Source organism: Podarcis bocagei (assembly GCF_964188305.1).
Source record: "Podarcis bocagei genome assembly, chromosome: 4".
Taxonomy (NCBI): Eukaryota; Metazoa; Chordata; class Lepidosauria; order Squamata; family Lacertidae; genus Podarcis; species Podarcis bocagei.
In genome coordinates this window covers 41,237,835-41,261,131 of record NC_138128.1, presented here as the reverse complement: position 1 = coordinate 41,261,131, position 23,297 = coordinate 41,237,835, and the positions used below count along the sequence as shown (strand labels likewise).

Sequence of the window (23,297 nt, the reverse complement as noted above, 5' to 3'; positions counted from 1 at the left end):
CAATGCAGAAATCTTTGCAGCGCTTTTGGTCTGTTAAGGGGAAAATCAAATAGGGATAAAAACATTATGACTTTGTCTAACCAAAAACCACAAAGCATTGAGCAGGCTTTAGAGTTTCAACGAGCGCTTCCTCGTGCTAGATGTTAAACAATAAATAATAATAAAGGGTAGGAGGAGATTAAAAATGTTACTAATAAAGAGCATTATATTAGCTCAATCTGCAGGTTTGTCACAGTATTAAAATGATGATTCAGGAAACACTTTGGAGACTAAGGCTACTGTGTCAAAGGAAGTAATAGTACCACTTTATTCTGCTTTGGTCAGACCACACCTGTGTATGCTGCATGACTTATCATGCACCCCCTAAACAAGCATGCCAGCCTCAGAGGCAGTGGAGGATGCTATTGCATTGCCAGTTTTAAAAGTATACTGTAATTCTGCTAGTAGTCCAGTCAGCTTCTGTTAATGGAATGGGGGGATGACCATTTTTTGCCCTGGGCAGAAAATTTCTTAGGCCAACCGTAATAAGCATGAATAAAATTATACACTATTGCAATAATATATGTACAAAAGATAAAGTAGCAGGTGAAGTCTGATGGCAAGTTTCACATTATTTTTACAATTTGTCATTGCAGGTATCTTCCACATTAATGGAAGAGTTGGATTGTTTAAGCACACTACATGCTTTTTGCTTCTACATGGCATCTGAAACTCAATACAGCAAATCAAGAGAAAACAATTCCTTCTTTTTTCTTCAAGTGGGCTGAAGTTCTACAGTTCTACCTCTAACATTTATTTAGACTGAGAGAAGGGGAGCAATTTTTCATCAGTACGGTACTTTTTGTGTGGGAGATAACTTTTCAGTATCTCAATAAATAATGAAATATAATCAGTGTGCCATAATTTAGCCTTGCACATTTCACTGGTTAAGTTAAATTTCTCACAGACAGCAGCTACCTTACAGTTGACAATGGATTACTTTTTCCCCATTTTAAGATTATTTTCTTAGTTAACAGAATCATTAGCTCAGTTTATAGTGTAGCCAATTAAAATTATCATTATGGCAGTAACCTATAGACGTGTAATAACAACAGTGAATTGTTATAGCAGTGTTGTGATAGATCGTCGACTTCAACATGCTGTGCATTACTGTACAGGGGCATGTCAGGTATTTAAGCAAGGAGTTGCATGCATAGTAGCCCACCACAGTGTTTGTGCAGAGCTAATTAAAGTCCCTGCACACAACCTTAGAGGTTCAGATCTGACCCACAGACTTTCAATGCCTGAAAATTCCCTTTCTTTGGCTGGGGATGAAGATTATCATCAAATCCTTCCTAGTAACCCAAGGCTCAAAAAGGGGTCTTCAGTTCAAAACACTGCAAGTCTGAAAGATATCACTGGAGAAGCCATAAATCTCGCTAGTGGGAAAATAAAAGAATTTTCATTTGAAAAACTCAGAAATTCTTCCAATCAAGTAACCTATAGAAAGGGAAGAAAAGTTAAGTCAGACCCATTCAATAGAAGGTCACTAGATTTTGACTTGATCTATGGCCATTTCAGCAATGATGAAAATTCCCCTCCTCCCTTTGGCCTGTCACATAATTCCTCAACAGATGAGAAATGGCAGGTCAGCAGCACCTCAGTAGAGGGAAATGTGAATTCTACAGTTTCCTTACCAATGCAGACTCTCTATGAGGATAGCTTTCTTGCACAGATTTTGGAAAAGCACAAGCTGGATGGTTCTTCTAGTGGAGATATTAAGATGTGCTTGGACATCTTACTCAAATGCTCTGAGGACTTGAAGAAGTGTACTGATATAATAAAGCAATGCATCAAGAAGAAATCTTCAGGGAGTGCCAGTGGAGAAAGTGGTAATGATTCCTTAGCCAATTCTGAAATGATATATATGAATTTGATGTCACGATTTTCTTCTTATATTAAAAAACTGCCTTTTGAGTTTAGACAGTCTGGGCTAACTGAGCCTGGTGACATGGTAGAACTAATTAATAGCCTATCTGCTTTGCAGCCGTCTAATTTTCCTCCAGTATTTGGCAATGAACAGCCACCTAGATACGAAGATGTTGTGTCCTCCCCATCCTTTGTGCCAAGGCAATCTCTCGCTTCAAACTTACGAGGTAACCAGAACAGCACTGACACAAACTCCTCAGCAAAACCTACCCACACTCCAATAGAGATTTCTTCAAAAGTTTTGCAGGAAAACTTAGAATCTACAAATGATGCTTATGCGCTACCTCAGTTACTATCTGTAAACCCGTCAGGCTGCATTTCTCCCACAGAAACTCTGTACATTATGGAAGAATCAGATAGAGAAAAGGCATTGGGCAGTGTATCAAGTGTTAAGAGGAGAGGAAGACGGGTTAATTCAGACAGCAATGAGCAGAAAACAGAAAGGGCAGACTCTGCTGGAAATTCAACTAAAACATCACCTGCTTTATTTCAACCTGTAATGCTGCCCCAAACCTCCACCCAAGCAAGCTCAGACACTCAAGGATTTGATTGTACTGTTCAGATTTCTAAAGGTGAATCCAGAAAAAATAATCAAGAGGAAATAGACAAACTTCTCCTGGATTTGGAACATTTTTCACAGAAAATGGAGGCTACTCTGAGAGAGACTACCACTAAGACTAGTCCTGCATGTTTGAAGCATATTAGCCAACCTTTGACTCTGGAAAATAAAGGCAAAGTCTGTTCACCTGTAGACAAAACTCCTTCTCCCTCTTTATCAAAACTTATGGAAACCAATGGTCATAAAATGGAGGATGAAGACAAAACCCTTTTATTGCGAATTCTGGAGAGTATTGAAGACTTTGCCCAGGAACTAGTAGAATTCCGAATGGGCAAAGGAAGCTTATCAAAAGAGAAGGAAGTGATGCACATTCTTCAGGAAACTTTGGCTGCTCCCTCCATCACAGCTGCTCAGCAAAGCTACATAGGTACATCTGCCAAAGAGCCTGTCCCAGCACTTATTCAACAGATGCCAGAGGTTATAAAGGTAAGAATGCAAATCTTTATTTATGTAACATACACACACAACAAATTTCCCACATGAATATCACCTCTGCATAGAAAAGTACATTATACTCTATGTATGTTTATATACTCTTTATGTACGTATGTGTATACTTGTATGTTTCACTCTGTGTACATACAATGTGGAATTCTGCCACCTTTTCAGACTTCCCATTGTTTGTTCATATGGCAAAATAGTCACACATGTTTGCCATGTGTGAAAGTGTGCATGTAGACTGTCTGTAGATTATAGGGGTTTTTTAGCTAGTTGGGGGTGATACTGTAAAGCAGGCTTCCTCAAACTCGGCCCTCCAGATGTTTTTGGCCTACTCCCATGGTCCCTAGCTAGCGGGATCAGTGGTCAGGGATGATGGGAATTGTAGTCTCAAAACATCTGGAGGGCCGAGGTTGAGGAAGCCTGCTGTAAAGTAACAATTGCCTGTGGGGTACATTTTCATTTTTATGTCCTTCCATAGCCTTACTAAATTCAGTTTCACAGGTTTTATAGTACTTCAAGCTGTACCCTGCAGAACAACTTCCAGAAGTGTGTGGTCACTACTACTGCAACAGATGTGTGTAAAGTCTGTTGTAAGTATTGCAGGCTTCACTTGGATAATGCTCACTATGGGCTCATCCAGACTTGTTTTTGTGCTGTTTTTCTATGCACAAGTCCACGTTTTAAAGCTCCATGTCCAAGTGCTCCCCCACCCCCAGTTCTTTCTCTTTGAAAACCCACTCCTTACCGCTGAACTGGAGCAAACAGCAACCTGCAAAAAACCTGAATTGCTGTTTGTTCCAATTCAGCAGTAAAGACAGGTTTTCCTGGGGAAAGAAAAAGCACTGTGACACTGACCAGGAAAGCACTGATCTGTGCCTAGAAAGTGCAGGGCAAAAGGTAAGTGGATGATCCTAATGTGCTCTCTCTCAGCATCCAGAACACATTCTGGAATTGTCTCAAAAGTTATTTTAAATTATTTTCAGTACACAGAAGTCACTTACTAACTTCTGGTCTAGTTTCATATCTCCTTTAAATTGTATAAGAGAGGCTGGAACTGGAAAAATTGAGTGAACGTGTTCCCCTCTCCCTGGCAATGCCTTTCCCATTTCTTTTCCACTGTTATGACTATATAGTATAGTAGGATCACTACTTTAAAATAATTGAGTTGAGCTGAGTTGTTTACTTTAGCTAAAATGTGAGTAAAAGGTGGCATGATAGAAGTTTATAAAATTATGCATGGCATAGAGAAAGTGGATAGGGAAAGGCTTTCCTGCCTTCCTCATAACACTAGAACTCAATGGCATCTAATGAAGCTGAATGTAGGAAGAGTCTGGATGGATAAAAGAAAGTACTCATTTGGGCAGTGCATAGTTAAATTATGGAACCTGCTCCCTCAGTAGGTAGTGATGACCACCAACTTGGACGACTTTAAAATAGAATTAGACAAATTCATGGAGAAGAGGACTGTCAATTGCTACTAGCCTTGATAACTATGTTCTGCCAGCACAGATGGAGAGGTTTCTGAATACCAGTTGCTGGAAACCACAAGAGGGGAGAGTGCTGCTCTTGTGCTCCAATCCTGCTTGCTGGTTTCCCGCAGGCATCTGGTCGGCCACTGTGAGAACAGGATGCTGGACTAGATGGGCCATTTCCTTGATTCAGCAGGCTGTTCTTATGGATTTTGTGATTTCAAATTTATGCACTACTTGGAATCTCAGCAATTAAATGCCCAGAAGACAAAGAGCTTTAAAGTTATTATGGCACAGAAATAGCTTTTAAACTTTCTGCTTTGCTTACCGGACTCTGGGAAACGCTTGCACGGGCTCTGGTGGTGTTAGTGAGGTCTCGCGGGGCCGTCCAAGATCTCACGAAAGCCTCCAGAGCCCACATGAAAGTTTCCAAGATCCCAGCAAGCAAGGCAGAGAGCTTAAAAGCTCTCAATTACCAGGCTCTGGGAAACTCTTTTGCAGTCTCTGGAGGCTTTCACAAGATCTTAGATGGCCCCAAAATATCTTGTGCTGGCTCAGGAAGGTAAGGTTGCTGGTGCAGGGACAGTTCCAGGGGGTTGTTTTGACTATACATGATTGTGACTTTGCACACTGCTCCCCTGGAATGTAACCCCTGCACAAGAGCAAGGCACGGTCTTACTGTATAATACTCAAGCTAGTGATTCTGGATTTGGACTAGTGCCTCATAGCGCAATGGGGAATATTGCTTCCATAGTCCAAAGTGGTATTTGGGAAGGGCCATAGCAAGTGTTGGGCTTCAGCTTTGCCTGCAGAAGGGTTCCAGATTCAATCCCTGGTGTCTCAAGGTAGAGTTGGAAGAAACCCCTGCTTGATATCCTGGAGAACCACTGCTGGTCAATATAGATAACACTTAGCTGAATAGACCAGTGATCTGACTCAATATAAGGCAGTTTCCTATGTTCCAATGATAGACATACTTGCTCGTATACAGCCACAGTTTCCTGTATGGAAATGTTATCAGACTGTGGAAATTAATCATGTGTGATGCTCCTATTTCAAAACACAGGGATGTTTTCAAAACACAAAATGCAATTGCTATGTGTGATGATTGAAAAAAGACAGTCATTGAAGCCAATTTTTATTTTTTAAAATAGCTGGGTAATATAATTTTATAATTCTAGCTAAAATGTTAACAAGGAATGCCATTTGAAATGAAAGGTGGTATACAAATACTTTTAATGAATAAGAAAGGAAACAGAATCACATTGACAAATACATTTAGGATTCCTGGTATAAACAAAATATTAACTTTATCAGTCTTGAACAAAGCTAAATAAATTTCTTGAATACCATAGTCTCAACTGCTGATATATCTATTCCTGATCCAACTGAGACCCCACATACCTTTATGAACCTGCTGGCCCTCATATCACTTCTTGGAACATGCGATTTGGTGACCTAGCTTTATTATCCCTTCTGAAACAGTAAAATAATAAACATGTGAAGCTTAGTTTTTCATGTCCCAAATCAGAGTGCCACTATGAAAAAATATGCATTTCTTGACTTCCAGAGCAAACTGTAATTGCAGACAGTAAATTCCTTGTAAGTTCTGAAATAAAAGTTTTATATATACAGTAGTGGCAATGGTTGTTAATCTTTTTCTTTTTTTAATAGCATTAATTCTCAGGTTTTGGGAAGAGTACGCTTAATTAGACTTTCCAAATTGCTTTACCTTCTTGAGGATTTTCGAAATATCATATAGAGAGGGGCTTAGCTTCTGGTACTGTGTGTTACTATTTAAGATATTTTTGAAATATTGAACAGTGTTTAAATGCTTTAAAATAATTAAATTTAGCATAAGGATAAGCCTTTGATTGAAAAGTGGTGTCCAGCAAAAATAAGTGAAAGAATGAAGCATTAAAGGAAATATTTAAATAATTGCTTTCTTATGCTTGAATTGATTATCCTGATACTTCTAAAAGAAAATAACCACCTGCAGCACAATCCTAAGCACATTTATTACAGAGTAAGTATCAAAGAACTCACTAAAACTAATTTCTGAGTAAACATGTATAGGAATGCATTGTTAGTGCTTTTGAATGTGGAAGAAAAAATTCTTGATAACCAGCCACGTATTTTTTTTCTTGTGCAGTCCCTTTGGATTGTAGGAAACAGCTAATTTTTCCTTAGTAAGAGAGAAAGGTGAACAATTAAAGAGTCCCGAACTATTTCATAGTTCAAATTAGAAAAATGTGTGATTGTGCGATGGGCACCTCATAAGACAATTTTTCACACAGGACTAAGCTGCAGCATGTTTTTGCTTCCAGCTTAGGCTGATGGCTGTACATTCGCACCTCAAATTTCACCTCTGAAGCTCATAAAATAAGAACTATCTGGGAAGGTGATATATTTAGCTACTTCTGCAGTATGTCTAACTTTAGCACCACTGGTAGTAGTGGTGGGTGCTTCCCTTCCCACAATACCTCTGCTGTATCACAAGCCAAGGACAGATTCTCTGACTGTCATGTAGCCAGCAGGGACATAGATTCTGGTGTAGATCATGTCTCTTGATAAAGAGTTGCAAAGAGACACCCAGAAGTACTCATACTCGGGGATTATTTGACTGTCGGGGCGGGGGGGAGGTTCTTTGGCCTTGCGTCTAGGTACAGTGACTGAACAATCCTTGCTGTAAGTAAGAAGAAGGCAAGGTATGTTTCACTTAGAATTTGTTGGCCATAAAAAAACCAAACTCCAAATCGAGAAAATAGCTCATTGTGGCTGAAGTGATCTCCCGGAAGGACTTGATACCTCTGCTGGGAAGACAAAAGTTTGCTCAGGAACTAAGCCAGGATGATGATCAAAGAAACATCTCTGCGAAGGGACCCAGATTTACGAGGAGAGTTAGCTTTCCTTGCAAAAGGCTGTGATTTTGTTCTTCCATCCCGCTTCAAGAAGAGGTTGAAGTCATTCCAGCAGGCCCAGGTTTGAACGTGTTTTTCTTTTTATACTTCTTTGTATCTTTTTATTGGATATGGGGACAGAACTGTGTCTCCCTCAGGCTTTTCTATTTTCAGAAGGTTATTTGCACCAGATACCCATAGGTTTAAAAATAGGCCTTCCAGGCTTAGCACACAAATGCCCTATTGGTAAACAAGAGGAAAGAGTCGAAAACTATTTTTCTCTTGAAGATAATAATATTAACCCTAATAAAGATTATTAGTTGAAAATAATTAAAACCTGTCTGCCACTTGCTAAAGAAAGAACTGCTCCAGTGTGTTTCTGTTTGTTATATGCTACATGCTTCCCTTGGTGACCCTGAATGTCAGCTGTGTTGGGAAAGCTTTGTTCTACTCCACTGCTGAAAATATGTTTTAAGGATTAAAACCCAATGACTGTGGGAAAGGTCATGTATGATTGTGCTTCAGTATTCTGTGTGTTCTCTCTAACTGCTAAAGTGCCTTCTGATAGTAAAAAGCAGGAAAGGGGTCTTAAGTTTTTGCTGAGAGCTTAGCATGACATTATAATAATAATTTATTATTTATACCCCGCCCATCTGGCTGAGTTTCCCCAGCCACTCTGGGGGAATGTAAATATAAGTCTTAGGATGCAGACAGGCAGTTTTTGATTCAGTCTGGCACTGAGATACCTGCAAGGAGATGGATCTGCAGCAAGCTTTGCATCCCCTCTTATTATTTGTGCATAACTTCTTGGTGTTCTCATAAAACATTGGCACAAGTGGTGTGAACCAAATCATCTTATTGGCAAATTTGTTCCTCTTCCACTGTTCCTCCTTCACAATTAGAGCCTCTTTGGGAAATTTTGTAATTCTATACACTCACGTAGCCATCTTACTAATTTCATTTGCACATAGAAACCAAAACCTAGCTACCCAGTGATCTTGGAACTGAGCAGCTTTTGTATCCTAACTTAACAGTTTCCCAGGCAGGATCCAGTTACAAAAGAAATATGGAATAAGCTCCTAAAAGAGGGGGAATCCCTCAAAACAGCTATCAAGGAGAGGCACTTTTCACTGCCCATCACCAGACATCCATCCCACAACAGAGGTGGCAGAAAACATAAGGGGAGATGGGCAGGACACTGACTGGTGAGCAGAAGCCAGCCTGGCTGAGGGGCACTCCAGACACCAGTGCCTTGTAGCAGAAAGATGGGGTATAAATCTTCTAAATAAGTACAAATGTTCTCCTATCAGATTATTATTGGAGCCCAGTGACTTCTTTAAGCTACAAGGAACCTGTCCACTTCCTCAGAGAGCTTTGAATGGATGCTCTTTTAGGAACATAGGAAAGTGCAGTACCTGAATGTGCAGTACTAACAAAAAATAAGGCATAGATCAGAAGTATAGAGAGAAGCTTCATTAGGGCAGCTCCGCTAATCAAAATATCCTATGTGTTTCTCCTGCATGTGTTTATATATAGCTATTGTTGCCAATTATCCAAGGTTTCAGGGGTTGTATGCCCCTGAGGACCTTTTGGATTAATTAGGTGGTGGCACATATGTACAGCTTACTTTAAATACTTGCTCACTAATTTCTGTATATCTAAAGGGATACACACACACTCACATTCTATTGTACCAAAAATAATTTTTATGTGTTATCTTTCTAGGTCCAAAATAAGCAGGAGAAGAAACCTGTGACTACATCCCCAGTGCCTGCAATTTCAGCAGTCAGCTCACAGGCACTTCTGCCTGCAAATAAAGTAACTGTTGGTACGCCCTTGTCCATAAACATTCCACGTTTCTACTTCCCCAACGGACTTCCTAATGTCTGCAGTAGTCATGAGGAGACCATTGCCAAGGTTGAGGCAACCTTTTCTGAGTTTGAAGATGAGAGAGTACCACTTAATGAAATGGGGAAAATTGCAAAGGTAAATATCATTATTGCCAGGCTTTTAGGACTTATGGAAGGTAAAGGCTCAGTACAATATCAGCAAATGGTTTTCAAAGAAAAAGCGTACTCTCAGATGAAGTGGCTTTTAGCTGAAGGGATGAGATGAAGTAGTAAACAAAAGCAAAACTTTTGCAAAAGGAATGTTTCAGTCTATTTCCAGTCTCTGTCAATTTCACATGTATTTATTCATAACTCCATTCTACCCTACTTCCACATTAATCTACTGCCTGTAAAACTGTAAATAAATTTATATTTAAATATGTATTTAAATCACAAACTAAGGTTTAAATATGTATTTTACCTTAGTGTACTCACTTCTAAATGTATTTTATCTAAAAATACACATTTTAATGTAGTTTGATAATATTTTTGAGTCAAGAGCAGTATCATAAAACTCAAGAGAAGTGCAAACTCCAAAGGATAGTTATGTTTCAACCTGTACATTATTCCAGGAGGTGTTGGGTTAATTCATCTAAGAATGTGGGCAGAACAAAAGTCTCCTCCATCCATTTGTCTAAGGGTGAGAGAATATATCCGGGCCAGCTTGATGCTGTTCATACTGCACATGGTCTCATTCTGCTTTTAAGTGGCTCATATGAAATCAGTAATACTTACTTCGGAGTAAAAAGAAAAATGGATTCAGATATTAATGTATTAGGTCCAATTAAAAAATTCTGGTTTAGTTGGATATTTTTTTTTAAAGCCAAAAGCTACATTTTCTTCAACTTCTTTTCTGTTAAAATGTCATCATAAAGAAGAAAAAATGCCCCTGCCCGAATGCTAGCTAGCTACATTCTGTCTTATTGTGTTGTTCACAGATATGCTGCTGCCCTCTGTACTGGAAAGCTCCCATGTTCAATGCGTCAGGGGGAGAGCGGACAGGATTTGTATCTGTACATTCATTTGTGGCCATGTGGAGAAAGTGAGTAAACTGTGCAAAAATACTCTTCTGGAAAAAGCAGCACAGTATGCCTTTCTTTTGCATGTTTATTTATTCTTTTCTGTGTTTCCACTGTGCCCTTTAAATACAGCTCTCCTTTTTAAGAAAATACCGTCTCCAGTTTCTTCCTGTTAATGTAGTCTGTATTTATTGACAAATGCTAGTCCTGTTTGTTGGGTAAATCTTGTAGTCATACAAGTTTTGCATATGTATTCATAGTTTTCTGTGCCAGAAAGGCCCATTGTGGCAGGAGTGGGCAAACTTTCGGCTTATGGGATCTGCTTTTCATCTTGTGGTCCACCAACCACAGCCAGGTGCAAAATAATGGCCCAGGAATGGTGTAGAATTGAGGAACAATGTGCTTCTGAGCACTTGCTCATGCCAGAATTTTGTTTTTAGTATAAGAACTGGAGCTCCCACACAGATTCTTTCACAAAGATCTTCCCTGTTGTCCCCCAGCTTTCTTCATCTCGGCAGCCTAACTTATGCGGGAGGACACTTTTAGATATCTCTATTATAAAAAATTGGAAGCTGCAAACCTATGTTGATCTACTATCCATAGATCTACCAGTAAATCCCAGAAGGTGATATCCAATCATGGCATCCTATATTCCCAGTGGACTTCCACTCCTGCAAATGGGACTTCCTCTCCTTCCAGAGCATTGGCAGAACCTTCAAAGCAGATGGGGTGGGTTAGGAAGGGGAAGTCTGGTCATAACTGCTGGTGCCTTGTTGAATTTCACCAACTGGTCATAAATTTTCTCCCAGCCATTCCTACGCCTGCCTTGGAATTTCTGGTTTAATTATAACATCTGTCAGAAACACATCTAATCTTGAGTGAATACTTCAACTGAGGGAGCTCTGGTTAGCAGTGCAGTGCTTAACCATTTTCAATATTTTAAAAATTGAATTGGACCCAGAGTTAAGCATACACAACAGCTGGTGGAAGCTGACTATGCCACTCGCTCCTCCCCATGTCAGCTCCTCTTGCCCCCAGAAAATGTTCCACCAAGGATCCTGGGGCCCTTCTAAATGGCAGAGGGGGCAGAGCCGAGGGGGAGACGAAATCTCTGAGGCAACTTTTGCAAGCAGAGACTGTGCTTAACTCTGGATCCATAGAGAGTCATTGCAATTAACAAGGGCCTTACTGTTAACCTCAATAGAATATAGGCTATTCTTGTTATTGAATGTCTGTCTGAAGTTGTATTACTTTTACTTAAAGTCAAGAGAATAAATTGGATGCAGACCACCAACTAATCACACCAGCTACAGCATTCTAATGGATCTGTGTAGTACTTATTGAAGACATTATCACAAAATGTGCTGTACATTATTTATGCTTATATACCAAAGAGTATATATAAAGTACTGTGAAAAATGATCAACAGAGTAAATGTATATTTTGGTCCCAATGCATGAAGTAGGAAACTAATCCACCTGGCACAGAAGCCAAAACATTCATGTGTACAACTGTTCTTACATTACTTTATGCATGCTTTCTAGCGCATGAGGATGAATCTGTACATTCCACATTTACAATCAGCCTTCAAGGCTGACCTAGAAGTGGCACTAAGTATATCACTGGAAATTGCACCTCTCTCTTTTTACTCTAGTTGCCATTGTGAAGCAACTCCCAAACCAAATAACTGCAGGTGGCTATTTTTGTTGGACTACAGCAGAAGGAAGTGTTAACCTTTCTTTTCTTGTGCAGTGTAATCATGATCCCAGTTGGGACCCTTATCATGGCTATTTAGAGTATAAAAAGAGAAAGTGAGAGTCAACTTCCAGAGGTGTGTTTAGCATTATGTCTACTTTGATTCTTAATGTTAATACTATTATTATTCACCGTATTATTTTTGCTTCATCAATGTACACGATGCTTTATATGGAATTTCATAAGCATAAAATAGTCAGATCCCTAGCCCCAAGAGGTTTACAGTATAAAACAGATGATGTGAAAGACAAATAGAGGTTGCAGAGGGTGAGATAAGTGTACAAATAGGTGAATGTGAACAAATTCAGTTGTAGCTAGGAATGAAAATTAAGGGGTTAAGCTGAAGACCTTACAAAGCTGTGTGATTTTGATTCTTTGGGAATCCAAATTGATAGGAGTACTTTTACAGTCTTATTTCTCCTTTGTAGGATACTACACAACTGCCATGATGATGCATCAAAATTCATTTGCCTTTTAGCAAAACCCAGCAGCAACTATTTGGAACAAGAAGATTTCATCCCTTTACTGCAGGTTTGTGTGACCTGCTAATAAGTGTCATTTTATGAATTAGAGAAAAAACCCTTTAGATAAGCACCTACGTTTTTTTGAAGAAGTCATCCCTTTCCTCCTCAATATATACCCAAAGAGCCACAGCTTCATTCACTCCCTGTGATCTGAAGTTAAGCAACATGCAAACGAAAGCCAGTCTGAGTCTGCATAGCAGGATGCCCTACTGAGAGAGGCACTGACAGGATCTTCAGTCTTTGTAGGGGCACAACTAAGACAGTGAGGAGGAGGCTCCATGTGAACACACACACTGGGAGTACTGCCTATGTGGCCTTTTGTGAATGTGGACTGAAAATACATTGTTGCCTGCTCACTGACTTTTATGTTTTATTTTCCTGTCTTTTAAAGTGACTCAAAATGGTAGCCTAGCAGGTGTGCATCACCTATGAATCTTAAAGGTTTCATTAAAGATGGTAGCTTTTATAATGTTGCTATGAACAGTTGCCTGCACAAGTTCTTCTTGTGGGCTTCTCATAGGCATCTAGTTGGACACTGTGAGAACTGAATGCTGGACAAGACGGACCTTTGGTCTGATCCAGCAGGGCTTTTCATATGTTCTTATACTCTAACTGCTGACAGTGTTGTATCATATCATTTCTCTTTCTGTGTTACATAATTTGGATATCTTTCAGGATGTAGTTGAAACTCATCCTGGGCTGACATTTCTGAAGGATGCCCCAGAATTCCATTCCCGCTACATTACTACGGTAGGTTAACTTCATGTACAAGATGTCAGCATTTGTCTAAGAAAAGGTTTGTGATTTATTTTGAGTGTTACAAGGAAAGTAATTCACATTGTCAAATGGCATAATAATGTTTACCCCTAGCATCTTGTTCCCTTCCCTACAGTCTTTGTTAAGTTGTCCAAAGTGATAGGCTAGTAATACCCTATACAGTGCTACCTCGGGTTACAGACGCTTCAGGTTACAGACGCTTCAGGTTACAGACTCCACTAACCCAGAAATAGTACCTCGGGTTAAGAACTTTGCTTCAGGATGAGAACAGAAATTGTGCAGTGGCGGTGGCGGGAGGCCCCATTAGCTAAAGTGGTACCTCAGGTTAAGAACAGTTTCAGGTTAAGAACGGACCTCCAGAACGAATTAAGTTCTTAACCCGAGGTACCACTGTAGTATGCAGGTCTGTCTTTGAAAACTGCTTGGAAATAGCAATCAGTCCAAAACGCAGTGACTAAGTTACTAACCAGATCTTCTGGAACTTATATTGCTGCACTGACTCCTGGACTGTTTCTGACCACAATTCAAAGTGTTGCCTTTAAAGCCCAACATGGCTTTGGGTTTGAATATCTGAAAGACTTTCTATACCCATATTAACCTGCTCTTGCCCTGAGATTACCTTTGGGTATTTTAGATCCCTCTAAGACTATATACATATACATGTTTACATGTAGTCTGTTTTGTTGATTTTAAATATTGGTCACTGACTACTGTCAGAAACAAGATGCAAGACTTATGGGACTTTGAGGGGGTTTTGTGTTTTTTTTAATCACACAGAATAAGTCCAGTTTTGAGAATTGTATTTAATCTTTTTCCAGGTTATTCAAAGAATATTCTATACAGTCAATAGATCCTGGTCTGGGAAAATATCCCTAACAGAGTTGAGGAAAAGCAACTTTCTGCAGGTATGCTATTTTTCTTTTTTATTCCTATGAGCAACAAGTATTTCTAAAATACTTTCCGTGATATCCATTGTTACACAGAGTAGACCAATTGAAATAATTGGACTTAAGTAAGTAATATTAGTTGTTCCCATAACTTGTTCAGTGTTTTCAGTTTTATAGCTGGATTTAGCAAAAGTTAATAAAAGAGGATCTGGACAGATTTGTATATTTCTAGTGTTGAAGGATGATAGATATGACACAGTAAGGACTATAGTAGCCACATAAGCACATGGTCACAAAACTCTATCAAGTATTAATTTTGCTTGTTTGTGGATTTTTAAAATAATCACAAAGTAAAAGTTTAATGTTTCATACAGTTCTTTTGCTGTTTAAGGTATGTATTGAATAATAACAAAGACTGACAAGATAGCATTCTAGTCACAGTCTGCGCCTTCTGCCTATGGAAATTAGAATGAATTTATTCTCATTTTTCAGACCCTAGCTCTCTTGGAGGAAGAGGAAGACATAAATCAAATCACTGATTATTTTTCCTATGAGCACTTCTATGTTATTTACTGTAAATTCTGGGAACTGGACACTGACCATGATCTCTACATCAACCAGAAAGATCTGGCTAGATACAATGATCAAGGTACGCAGAGCAAGAGAAGCACTGGAGGTGGTTATTACTAATATAAAATAAATATTCTCTCATATTCTCTCATATGTACTTTATAGGCACCCCAGATAACCAAATTTGATCTCTCTTTCTCCATGTTCTTACAAAAAAAAACCTTGCATATCTCTTGCTGTGCTTCAGTCATGTCATTATTATGCAAAATAGACATGCAATAAAGTAGTCCATGCTCTTGGGAAAATTGGATTGGATATAGCTTTTCCCTGTTCATTTGCTGAAAATACTAAACTAAAGGGTAGCTAATAGCACAAGGCTGTGTCTATTATGCCATAACCTTGTAGGGAAAAAGATGTAAAAAGTTAAAACTATGAACAAGTACCATATCCTTTACTTGCTGTAACACTATGGGTTAATTTTGGCCTAAATCTGCTGTGGATTGAAGCATTAAAATGTTACAAATTGCCTTTCATATAGATACTCATCAGTCCAACACACCAGGCAGGGCACACTCTTGATGTGATCTTTGCCCCCAAGTGATATGAGGATGGACTAAAGATAGAGGGGCTGATGGTGGCAGTTCTCTCCTGTAAGGGTGATGGGCCTGTTTGGATGGTCTGCCCTCAGAAACTGATAGAACCTGATGGGTTCCTGAATGTTGTTTTTTTTGGGGGGGGGGTCCAGTAGAGAAAGCTGGTGATCTTGTCGAGGCTGTTTTGTGAGATCAGGTTCACCTTATGCAATCAACTGATGCACACAAGATACTTGTGGCAATAATAATAATAATAATAATAATTTTTTATTTATACCCCGCCCTCCCCAGCCAAGGCCGGGCTCAGAGCGGCTTACAAGCAATAATAAAAACAAGATGAGTGATTACAACTTAAAAACAAAAATAAAATACAACATTAAAATAATGGAACATTAAAATATTAAAATGGAGCCTCATTGCAGGAGAAGGAAAAGAAAAAAGAAAAAGGGGGCGGAGGGAATCAAATTGGCTCCAATCCAAAGGCCAGGCGGAACAACTCTGTCTTACAGGCCCTGCGGAAAGAGATCAGATCCTGCAGGGCCCTGGTCTCATGAGACAGAGCGTTCCACCAAGTTGGGGCCAGTGCTGAAAAGGCCCTGGCTCTGGTTGAAGCCAATCTAACTTCCTTAGGGCCTGGGACCACTAGGGTGTTGTTATTTATGGACCTTGAGGCTCTCCGTGGGGCATACCAGGCGAGGCGGTCCCGTAGGTACGAGGGTCCTAGGCCGTGAAGGGCTTTAAAGGTCAAAAGCAGCACCTTAAATCTGACCCTGTACTCCACCGGGAGCCAGTGCAGCTTGAAAAGCACTGGATGAATATGCTCCCATGGCAGAGACCCTGTGAGGAGCCTCGCTGCAGCATTCTGTAGCCGCTGGAGTTTCTGGGACAGCTTCAAGGGCAGCCCCGCGTAGAGCGAGTTACAGTAGTCAAGCCTGGAGATGACTGTCGCATGGATCACTGTGGCCAGGTCGGGGCGGGAAAGGTAAGGGACCAACTGCTTGATGCGGCGAAGGTGGAAAAATGTCGCCTTGGCTGTTGCTGTGACTTGCGCCTCCATGGAAAGGGAGGCGTCAAGGATTACACCCAAACTCTTAACGGAAGGTAATGGCACTAATTGGGCCCCCGCAAGAGAAGGGAGTTGGTCCCTCATCCCCATGCTATCCCGACCTAGCCATAGGACCTCTGTCTTTGAAGGATTTAGTTTCAATCGGCTCCCACGAAACCATCCAGCCACAGCTTCCAAGCATCTGGTCAGTGTGTAAGGGGCCGAGTTGGTGTGGCCATCCATCAGTAGATAGAGCTGAGTGTCATCAGCATATTGATGACAGCCCAGCCCAAAGCTCCGGATAATCTGAGCAAGGGGGCGCATAAAGATGTTAAAAAGCATTGGGGAGAGAATTGCGCCCTGCGGCACTCCACACACCAAGGAGTGGCGTGACGACATTTCCCTCCCTAGTGCCACCCTCTGTCCCCGACCAGAGATAAAAGAGCACAACCAGTTACGGGCTATGCCCTGTATCCCCACGTCTGCAAGGCGATGGTCCAGAAGATCATGATCGACCATGTCAAAAGCTGCTGACAAATCTAAAAGGATCAGCAGTCCTGACCCGCCTCGATCCAGTTGTCTACGGATATCATCTGTTAGGGCAACCAGAGCCGTCTCCGTCCCAAAACCAGGACGGAAACCGGACTGAAATGGATCTAATGCCGATGTTTCCTCCAGAAACCTACCAAGCTGTTCAGCAACCGCTCTCTCAATTACCTTACCCAGGTATGGAAGATTTGAAACTGGGCGGTAATTGGATAGGTCTAAGGGATCTAATGAAGTTTTCTTTAGGAGTGGACGCACCACTGCTTCCTTCAGTTCCCCTGGGAATGTCCCCGTGTCAAGGGACAAATTGATAATTTCAACCAGGGGGGTCCGCGCAACATCTGGACACTCCCTAATCAGCCAAGACGGGCACGGATCAAGGAGGCAGGTGGTGGGCCTACCAACTTGGAGGAATCTATCCCACCACGTGCCCCCTCGATTCTTGCCCCTCCTGACTTCTCAAATCTAGTAGAAGGGGGTTGACTGGTTGGGTCCAGAGCGTAGTTAGCACTTTGCTATGTGATGGTGTGGTCCCTGCTGTGTTGAAAGAGGCAGTGGTGCAACTGCTCCTAAAGAAACCAGCTCTGCACCCTTCGGATTGGAACAGCTATCAGCTAATTGCCAATACCCTTTCTGGGAGAGGGTGGTGGATAGGGCCATGGTGGAGCAACTGCAAGCATTCTTGGAGGACACAGGTTATTTAAATCCATTCCAATCTGGATTCAGGCCTGGTCATGGAATAACCTCTTACCCATATCTGGGAGTGGGTGGTGGTTGATGTGGCCCATTGTATCCAGCCATCAGGAAGCAACAGAATGACTAGATCAAAAGTATTCAGAATCAAAACTATTTTAAGGCATTTATTTGGTACATAGTAAAAACATGGCCACTGAGGAAAATCATTTTTCTGTTGTGTTTTGCACATGATTGAAAGCCTCTCATATGATAATTCTTCTGCACAGATATCACTTGTGTATAGGGAAAAGCAACAATTGTTAGAATGATTGCAAACACATTCAAGAACTGAAACTGTTCCTAATCCTTATTTCTTCATCTACAGCTCTGTCAAACAGGATTATAGAGAGAATATTCAGTGGAGCTGTGCTTAGGTAAGAAAGTAGGGAACAATTAAGATCGAAGGAAGAAAATTAATCTTTGAAATAACAGTTAGAATGGGATTCAGGAAGTTCAATGTAGGATATAATCACTTTGATTCCTTATCTGGGGGTGGCTTCAGATGTGCAGCTTAAATTGGCTTTGTTTTAAATCATTTAGAGAAGGGAGGGAAAGGTACAAAACTCAGTGGTAGATCTTGCTTGCAGAAGGTTAAAATCTCTTGACATCTCCAGGTGGGGCTAGGATTGTCCCCAGGTGGAAACCCTGGAGAGCCACTGCCAGTTAGTGCAGAAAATACTGAACTAAATGGAACAATGATCTGACTCAGCTTAGCTTCCTATGATCTCATTTCCTAAGGCACATGTAATGCTCACATTGGCTGCCATGGACATTATTTCTCTTTTGAAATATCTCTACAGTGTTGAGAAACAAAATGTAAAGCTCAATTGCACTTTTTATTGTGATGCGAAATTTCCCTGACCCTTTCACGTCATCCATCAGAAAATCTCCAGGAATGATATCTGTCTTCAATCCAGAATAAACTGTTTTCAGCCTGAGATACAGTGGATTGAACACACACGCTGTTACTGAACTATAAACCTTTCCCAGTCTGTATTTTAGATACATTCATAAGAAAGCTTTATCTTCCTGGAATGTCAGGGAAAGGTTGCCACATGGAGACTTTGTACAACATAAATGATTATATAAACAGCCCAAAATCTTGATGCTGAGAGAATGTGGTCTGTTTTAATTTAAAAGTTGTCATGTTTGGGTTGTTAGTTTGCTGTTTCTGATCTGCTCTCTAGGGTACACTTTCAAGTTAAATAGTATTGAACTTCAAAGAATCAGGGAGTGGGTAACCAGCACTAACACATCCATGGGGTCTCTAAGGAATTGAAAGTGAAATATCGAGATGTATTCAGACATCTATTTTTTTAAAAATTGCCATGTGAACTTCAGCAAATGTTTGAAATCTGTTTCAGAGGAATTCAAGTGCACAAAGAAAACCACATGAGCTATGCAGACTTTGTATGGCTTCTAATTTCTGAAGAAGACAAAAGAAGTCCCACAAGGTGAGATAAGTCATCCAGAAATTTGGAGTAGATGGAGTGAAGGAACATATATACAAAGTTTGCAGGTTGTTAAATGTATATGTTATGTAACTCCAGGGGCAAATAGCAACTGCCAGGAAGGTATTCTTGACAGGAAAATAGGGGGAAAGGATAAACTTCTGTACAGTGTTACCTCAGGTTACAGACGTTTCAGGTTACAGACTCTGCTAACCCAGAAATAGTACTTCAGTTTAAGAACTTTGCTTCAGGATGAGAATAGAAATCGGGCGGCAGCGGGATGCCCCATTAGCTAAAGTGGTACCTCAGGTTAAGAACAGTTTCAGGTTAAGAACGGACCTCCGGAACGAATTAAGTCCTTAACCAGAGGTACCACTGTATACAGCACAGCTGCAGCCAAATGAGACTGCCTCATGGTTTCTTTTTGTTCTTGTTACTTGTCCTAACATTTCCTGTGCACTCTATACACATATACAGCACTTCCATAGGCTTACAATCTTGGCCTCATGTGTCACTTGCTAATCATGTGCTGGGGATAGGGAGGAATGAAAAGATGATGATATTGGCGGTCACAAGCATGCTGTTTAAAAAACGCAATGGGAATGATTCAGCTAGTGAGTCCTGCTTGTGGAAGCCAATGCAAGCGTCTTCCACTAGTGCGGTGGGGCTTTTTGCCCCTCCTTCTCCTCATGCCCCCATGCCCAGTTGACTATGGTGGGGTTGGGGAAACACTCAGAACAGCACTTAGGGGAAGGAGGTGGAGATTGTTCTGTCTGGCAAGTGAAATGCTTGCACCGATGTGATGATCTCCTTAGCGTTTTGTTGTATATAAAATATGAATGTAATATTAAAAAACAAATGTAATATGCAGATGTGTAATAGAGACTGAGTGCCCTGGCTGTCACTGGATAAAGAACTTGAACTAGGAGTAAGTTCTACTCCACTGCAGCCCTTAGGACCCTGCAACCCCAGGGAAGCTTTTTGGGAGACATAGAGGGGTGTGGTGGGAAACTTCCCTTGTCCAAGTGCTACATTGGATACCACTTTATGTTCAAATCACAAAACCGTCTAAAATATATTTCACAGTACACTCTAATTGTAGAGCTAAAACAATACATGCAGATGCCAGGGACATTTACATAAACTGATTAGTGCTACCGTAGGAATGAGCTGCAGTGTAGCTCTCTCCACATGGCCAAAGAAGGCTTTACTTTTGTGGTAGAAAAAGGAGTCACTCCCCAGTGGCTACCAAGCCATGAAGATAAGAAACACATTGTTCTGATAGTTAGCCTCACTGCTATAGCATCACCTCTGCTTTGAATTTATGTAGACATCTTCTTTATCCTGTATTTTGCTGCTAAATGTGAACATCTCAGTTTGTAATTTCTCTCAAGGATGGAGAACTATTGCAGTTTGAGTCACTGAGCAACTGAGGGTATTATATATCTTAGCTCATGCTCTGAATTTCTAGATTGAAATTTCCAATGAAAGGCATTATAAGGAAGGCGTCTGGACAAAGCTTCACTGTGCATATGAAAGCTGTCTCAATAAGGGTTCTTTGTTAGAACTATTGCTTGCCCCAACTTTGCTACAAACAAATCTTATTCATTCCCCTTTCCCTAGTATTGAATACTGGTTCCGCTGCATGGACTTGGATGGGGATGGCATGCTCTCCATGTATGAACTGGAGTATTTTTACGAGGAGCAGTGTGAGAGGATGGAATCCATGGGCATTGAGCCACTGCCATTCCATGACTTGCTGTGCCAAATGCTTGATCTAGTGAAGCCAGAGTGTGAGGGTAAGGCCCATTTATACAATAATATTCACCTACACTGCTGACCGTTTCTTGGGAGTATGATTATCTTTGATCTCTCAGATATATTTGATCTCCCAGACCCCTTTGAAGAGTTCTCTTACTCTGTCTGCATCACTTCTTTGGCAGTCACCAGCAGGACACTTGATCCAAGCAAGTGATAAGATTCCTTGTGTATGGGAGACCCAGAGCCAAGTAGTGGTCTTTACCAACCTCCTAGGCTTTGCATCCTCATTCAATTCCTTAGTTAACATTCAAAGTAATAGCAAAAAAATGGTAGAGATCGGTTCCCACCACCACCAAACAGGCTTTTATTTTCACTCTCCGGGCATTTAGAGGTGGCTCAGCAAGTAGGTGCAGAGCCATGAACTGCTAATGCCACTAATACAAAATGGTGTTATAAGGTTCTCTAAATGCATGGTGAGCCATAATAATAATAATAATAATAATAATAATAATAATAATAATAATTTATTATTTGTACCCCGCCCATCTGGCTGGGTTTCCCCAGCCACCTCTGGGCGGCTTCCATAGAAACCAAAAATACACTAAAATATCACAGATTAAAAACTTCCCTGAACAGGGCTGCCTTAAGATGTCTTCTGAATGTCAGGTAGTTATTTATCGCTTTGACATCTGATGGGAGGGCGTTCCACAGGGCAGGCGCCACTACCGAGAAGGCCCTCTGCCTGGTTCCCTGTAGCTTTGCTTCTCGCAATGAGGGAACCGCCAGAAGGCCCTCGGCGCTGGACCTCAGCGTCCGGGCAGAACAATGGGGATGGAGACGCTCCTTCAGGTATACTGGGCCGAAGCCATTTAGGGCTTTAAAGGTCAACACCAGCACTTTGAATTGTGCTCGGAAACGTACTGGGAGCCAATGTAGGTCTTTCAAGACCGGTGTTATGTGGTCTCGGCAGCCGCCCCCAATCACCAGTCTAGCTGCCGCATTCTGGATTAGTTGTAGTTTCCGAGTCACCTTCAAAGGTAGCCCCACGTAGAGCGCATTGCAGTAGTCCAAGCGGGAGATAACTAGAGCATGCACCACTCTAGCGAGACAGTCCGCGGGCAGGTAGGGTCTCAGCCTGCGTACCAGGTGGAGTTGGTAGACAGCTGCCCTGGATACAGAATTGACCTGCGCCTCCATGGACAGCTGTGAGTCCAAAATGACTCCCAGGCTGCGCACCTGGTCCTTCAGGGGCACAGTTACCCTATTCAGGACCAGGGAGTCCTCCACACCAGCCCGCCCCCTGTCCCCCAAAAACAGTACTTCTGTCTTGTCAGGATTCAACCTCAATCCATTAGCCGCCATCCATCCTCCAACCGCCTCCAGACACTCACACAGGACCTTCACTGCCTTCACTGGTTCTGATTTGAAAGAGAGGTAGAGCTAGGTATCATCTGCGTATTGATGGACACCCAGTCCAAACCCCCGATGATCTCTCCCAGCGGCTTCATATAGATGTTAAAAAGCATGGGGGAGAGGATGGAACCCTGAGGCACCCCACAAGTGAGGGCCCAGGGGTCTGAACACTCATCCCTCACCACCACTTTCTGAACACGGCCCAGGAGGGAGCGAAACCACTGTATAACAGTGCCCCCAGCTCCCAGCCCCTCTAGACGGTCCAGAAGGATGTTATGGTCGATTGTATCAAAGGCCGCTGAGAGATCCAGCAGAACTAGGAAACAACTCTCACCTTTGTCCCGAGCTCGCCGGAGATCATCAACCAGCGCGACCAAGGCAGTTTCAGTCCCATGATGAGGCCTGAATCCCAACTGGAAGGGATCCAAATGGTCCGCATCCTCCAGGCGTGCCTGGAGTTGTTCAGCAACCACACACTCAATCACCTTGCCCAAGAATGGAAGATTTGAGCCTGGGCGATAGTTGGCCATACTGGCCGGGTCTAAAGATGTTTTTTTAAGAAGCGGTTTAATGACCGCCTCTTTCAGCGGATCTGGGAATGTTCCCTCACAGAGGGAAGCATTCACCACCCCGCAGAGCCCATCGCCCAGCCCTTCCCGGCTTGCTTTTATTAGCCAGGATGGGCAAGGATCAAGGAGACAGGTGGTTGGTTTCACGCGTCCAAGCAGCCTGTCCACATCCTCGGGGGTAACGGATTGAAATTGATTCCATGCAACTTGACCAGACAGAGCTCTAGCACTCTCCCGCCCCAGCCCTGCTCCCACGGTGGTGTCTAGCTCCTTCCGAATATGAGTGATTTTATCTGCAAAAAACTTTGCAAAATCGTTGCAGGAGATCTTGGGGTCTTTAAAAGGCCCCGGTGGTAAAGGTGGTTC

The 23,297-nt window shown here is 41.7% G+C and overlaps 1 protein-coding gene across 4 annotated transcripts in view; it reads left to right on the top strand.

Annotated features, from left to right (window-relative positions):
• PPP2R3A (protein phosphatase 2 regulatory subunit B''alpha) overlaps positions 1-23,297 on the top strand; it is a 41,529-nt gene that overhangs the window by 8,731 nt on the left and 9,501 nt on the right. For 3 of the 4 annotated variants that reach the window (XM_081192533.1, XM_081192531.1, XM_081192532.1), the window contains 10 exons: positions 636-3,013; positions 9,123-9,383; positions 10,225-10,328; positions 12,489-12,591; positions 13,260-13,334; positions 14,180-14,266; positions 14,741-14,897; positions 18,063-18,111; positions 19,102-19,191; positions 20,812-20,987. In XM_081192533.1, coding sequence (XP_081048659.1) covers positions 1,061-3,013; positions 9,123-9,383; positions 10,225-10,328; positions 12,489-12,591; positions 13,260-13,334; positions 14,180-14,266; positions 14,741-14,897; positions 18,063-18,111; positions 19,102-19,191; positions 20,812-20,987 — 3,055 coding nt within the window. In that variant the 5' untranslated portion in view covers positions 636-1,060. Of the gene's footprint in view, positions 1-635; positions 3,014-3,051; positions 7,480-9,122; positions 9,384-10,224; positions 10,329-12,488; positions 12,592-13,259; positions 13,335-14,179; positions 14,267-14,740; positions 14,898-18,062; positions 18,112-19,101; positions 19,192-20,811; positions 20,988-23,297 lie in introns of those variants that run through there. The other variant, XM_081192534.1, reaches the window with a different exon arrangement.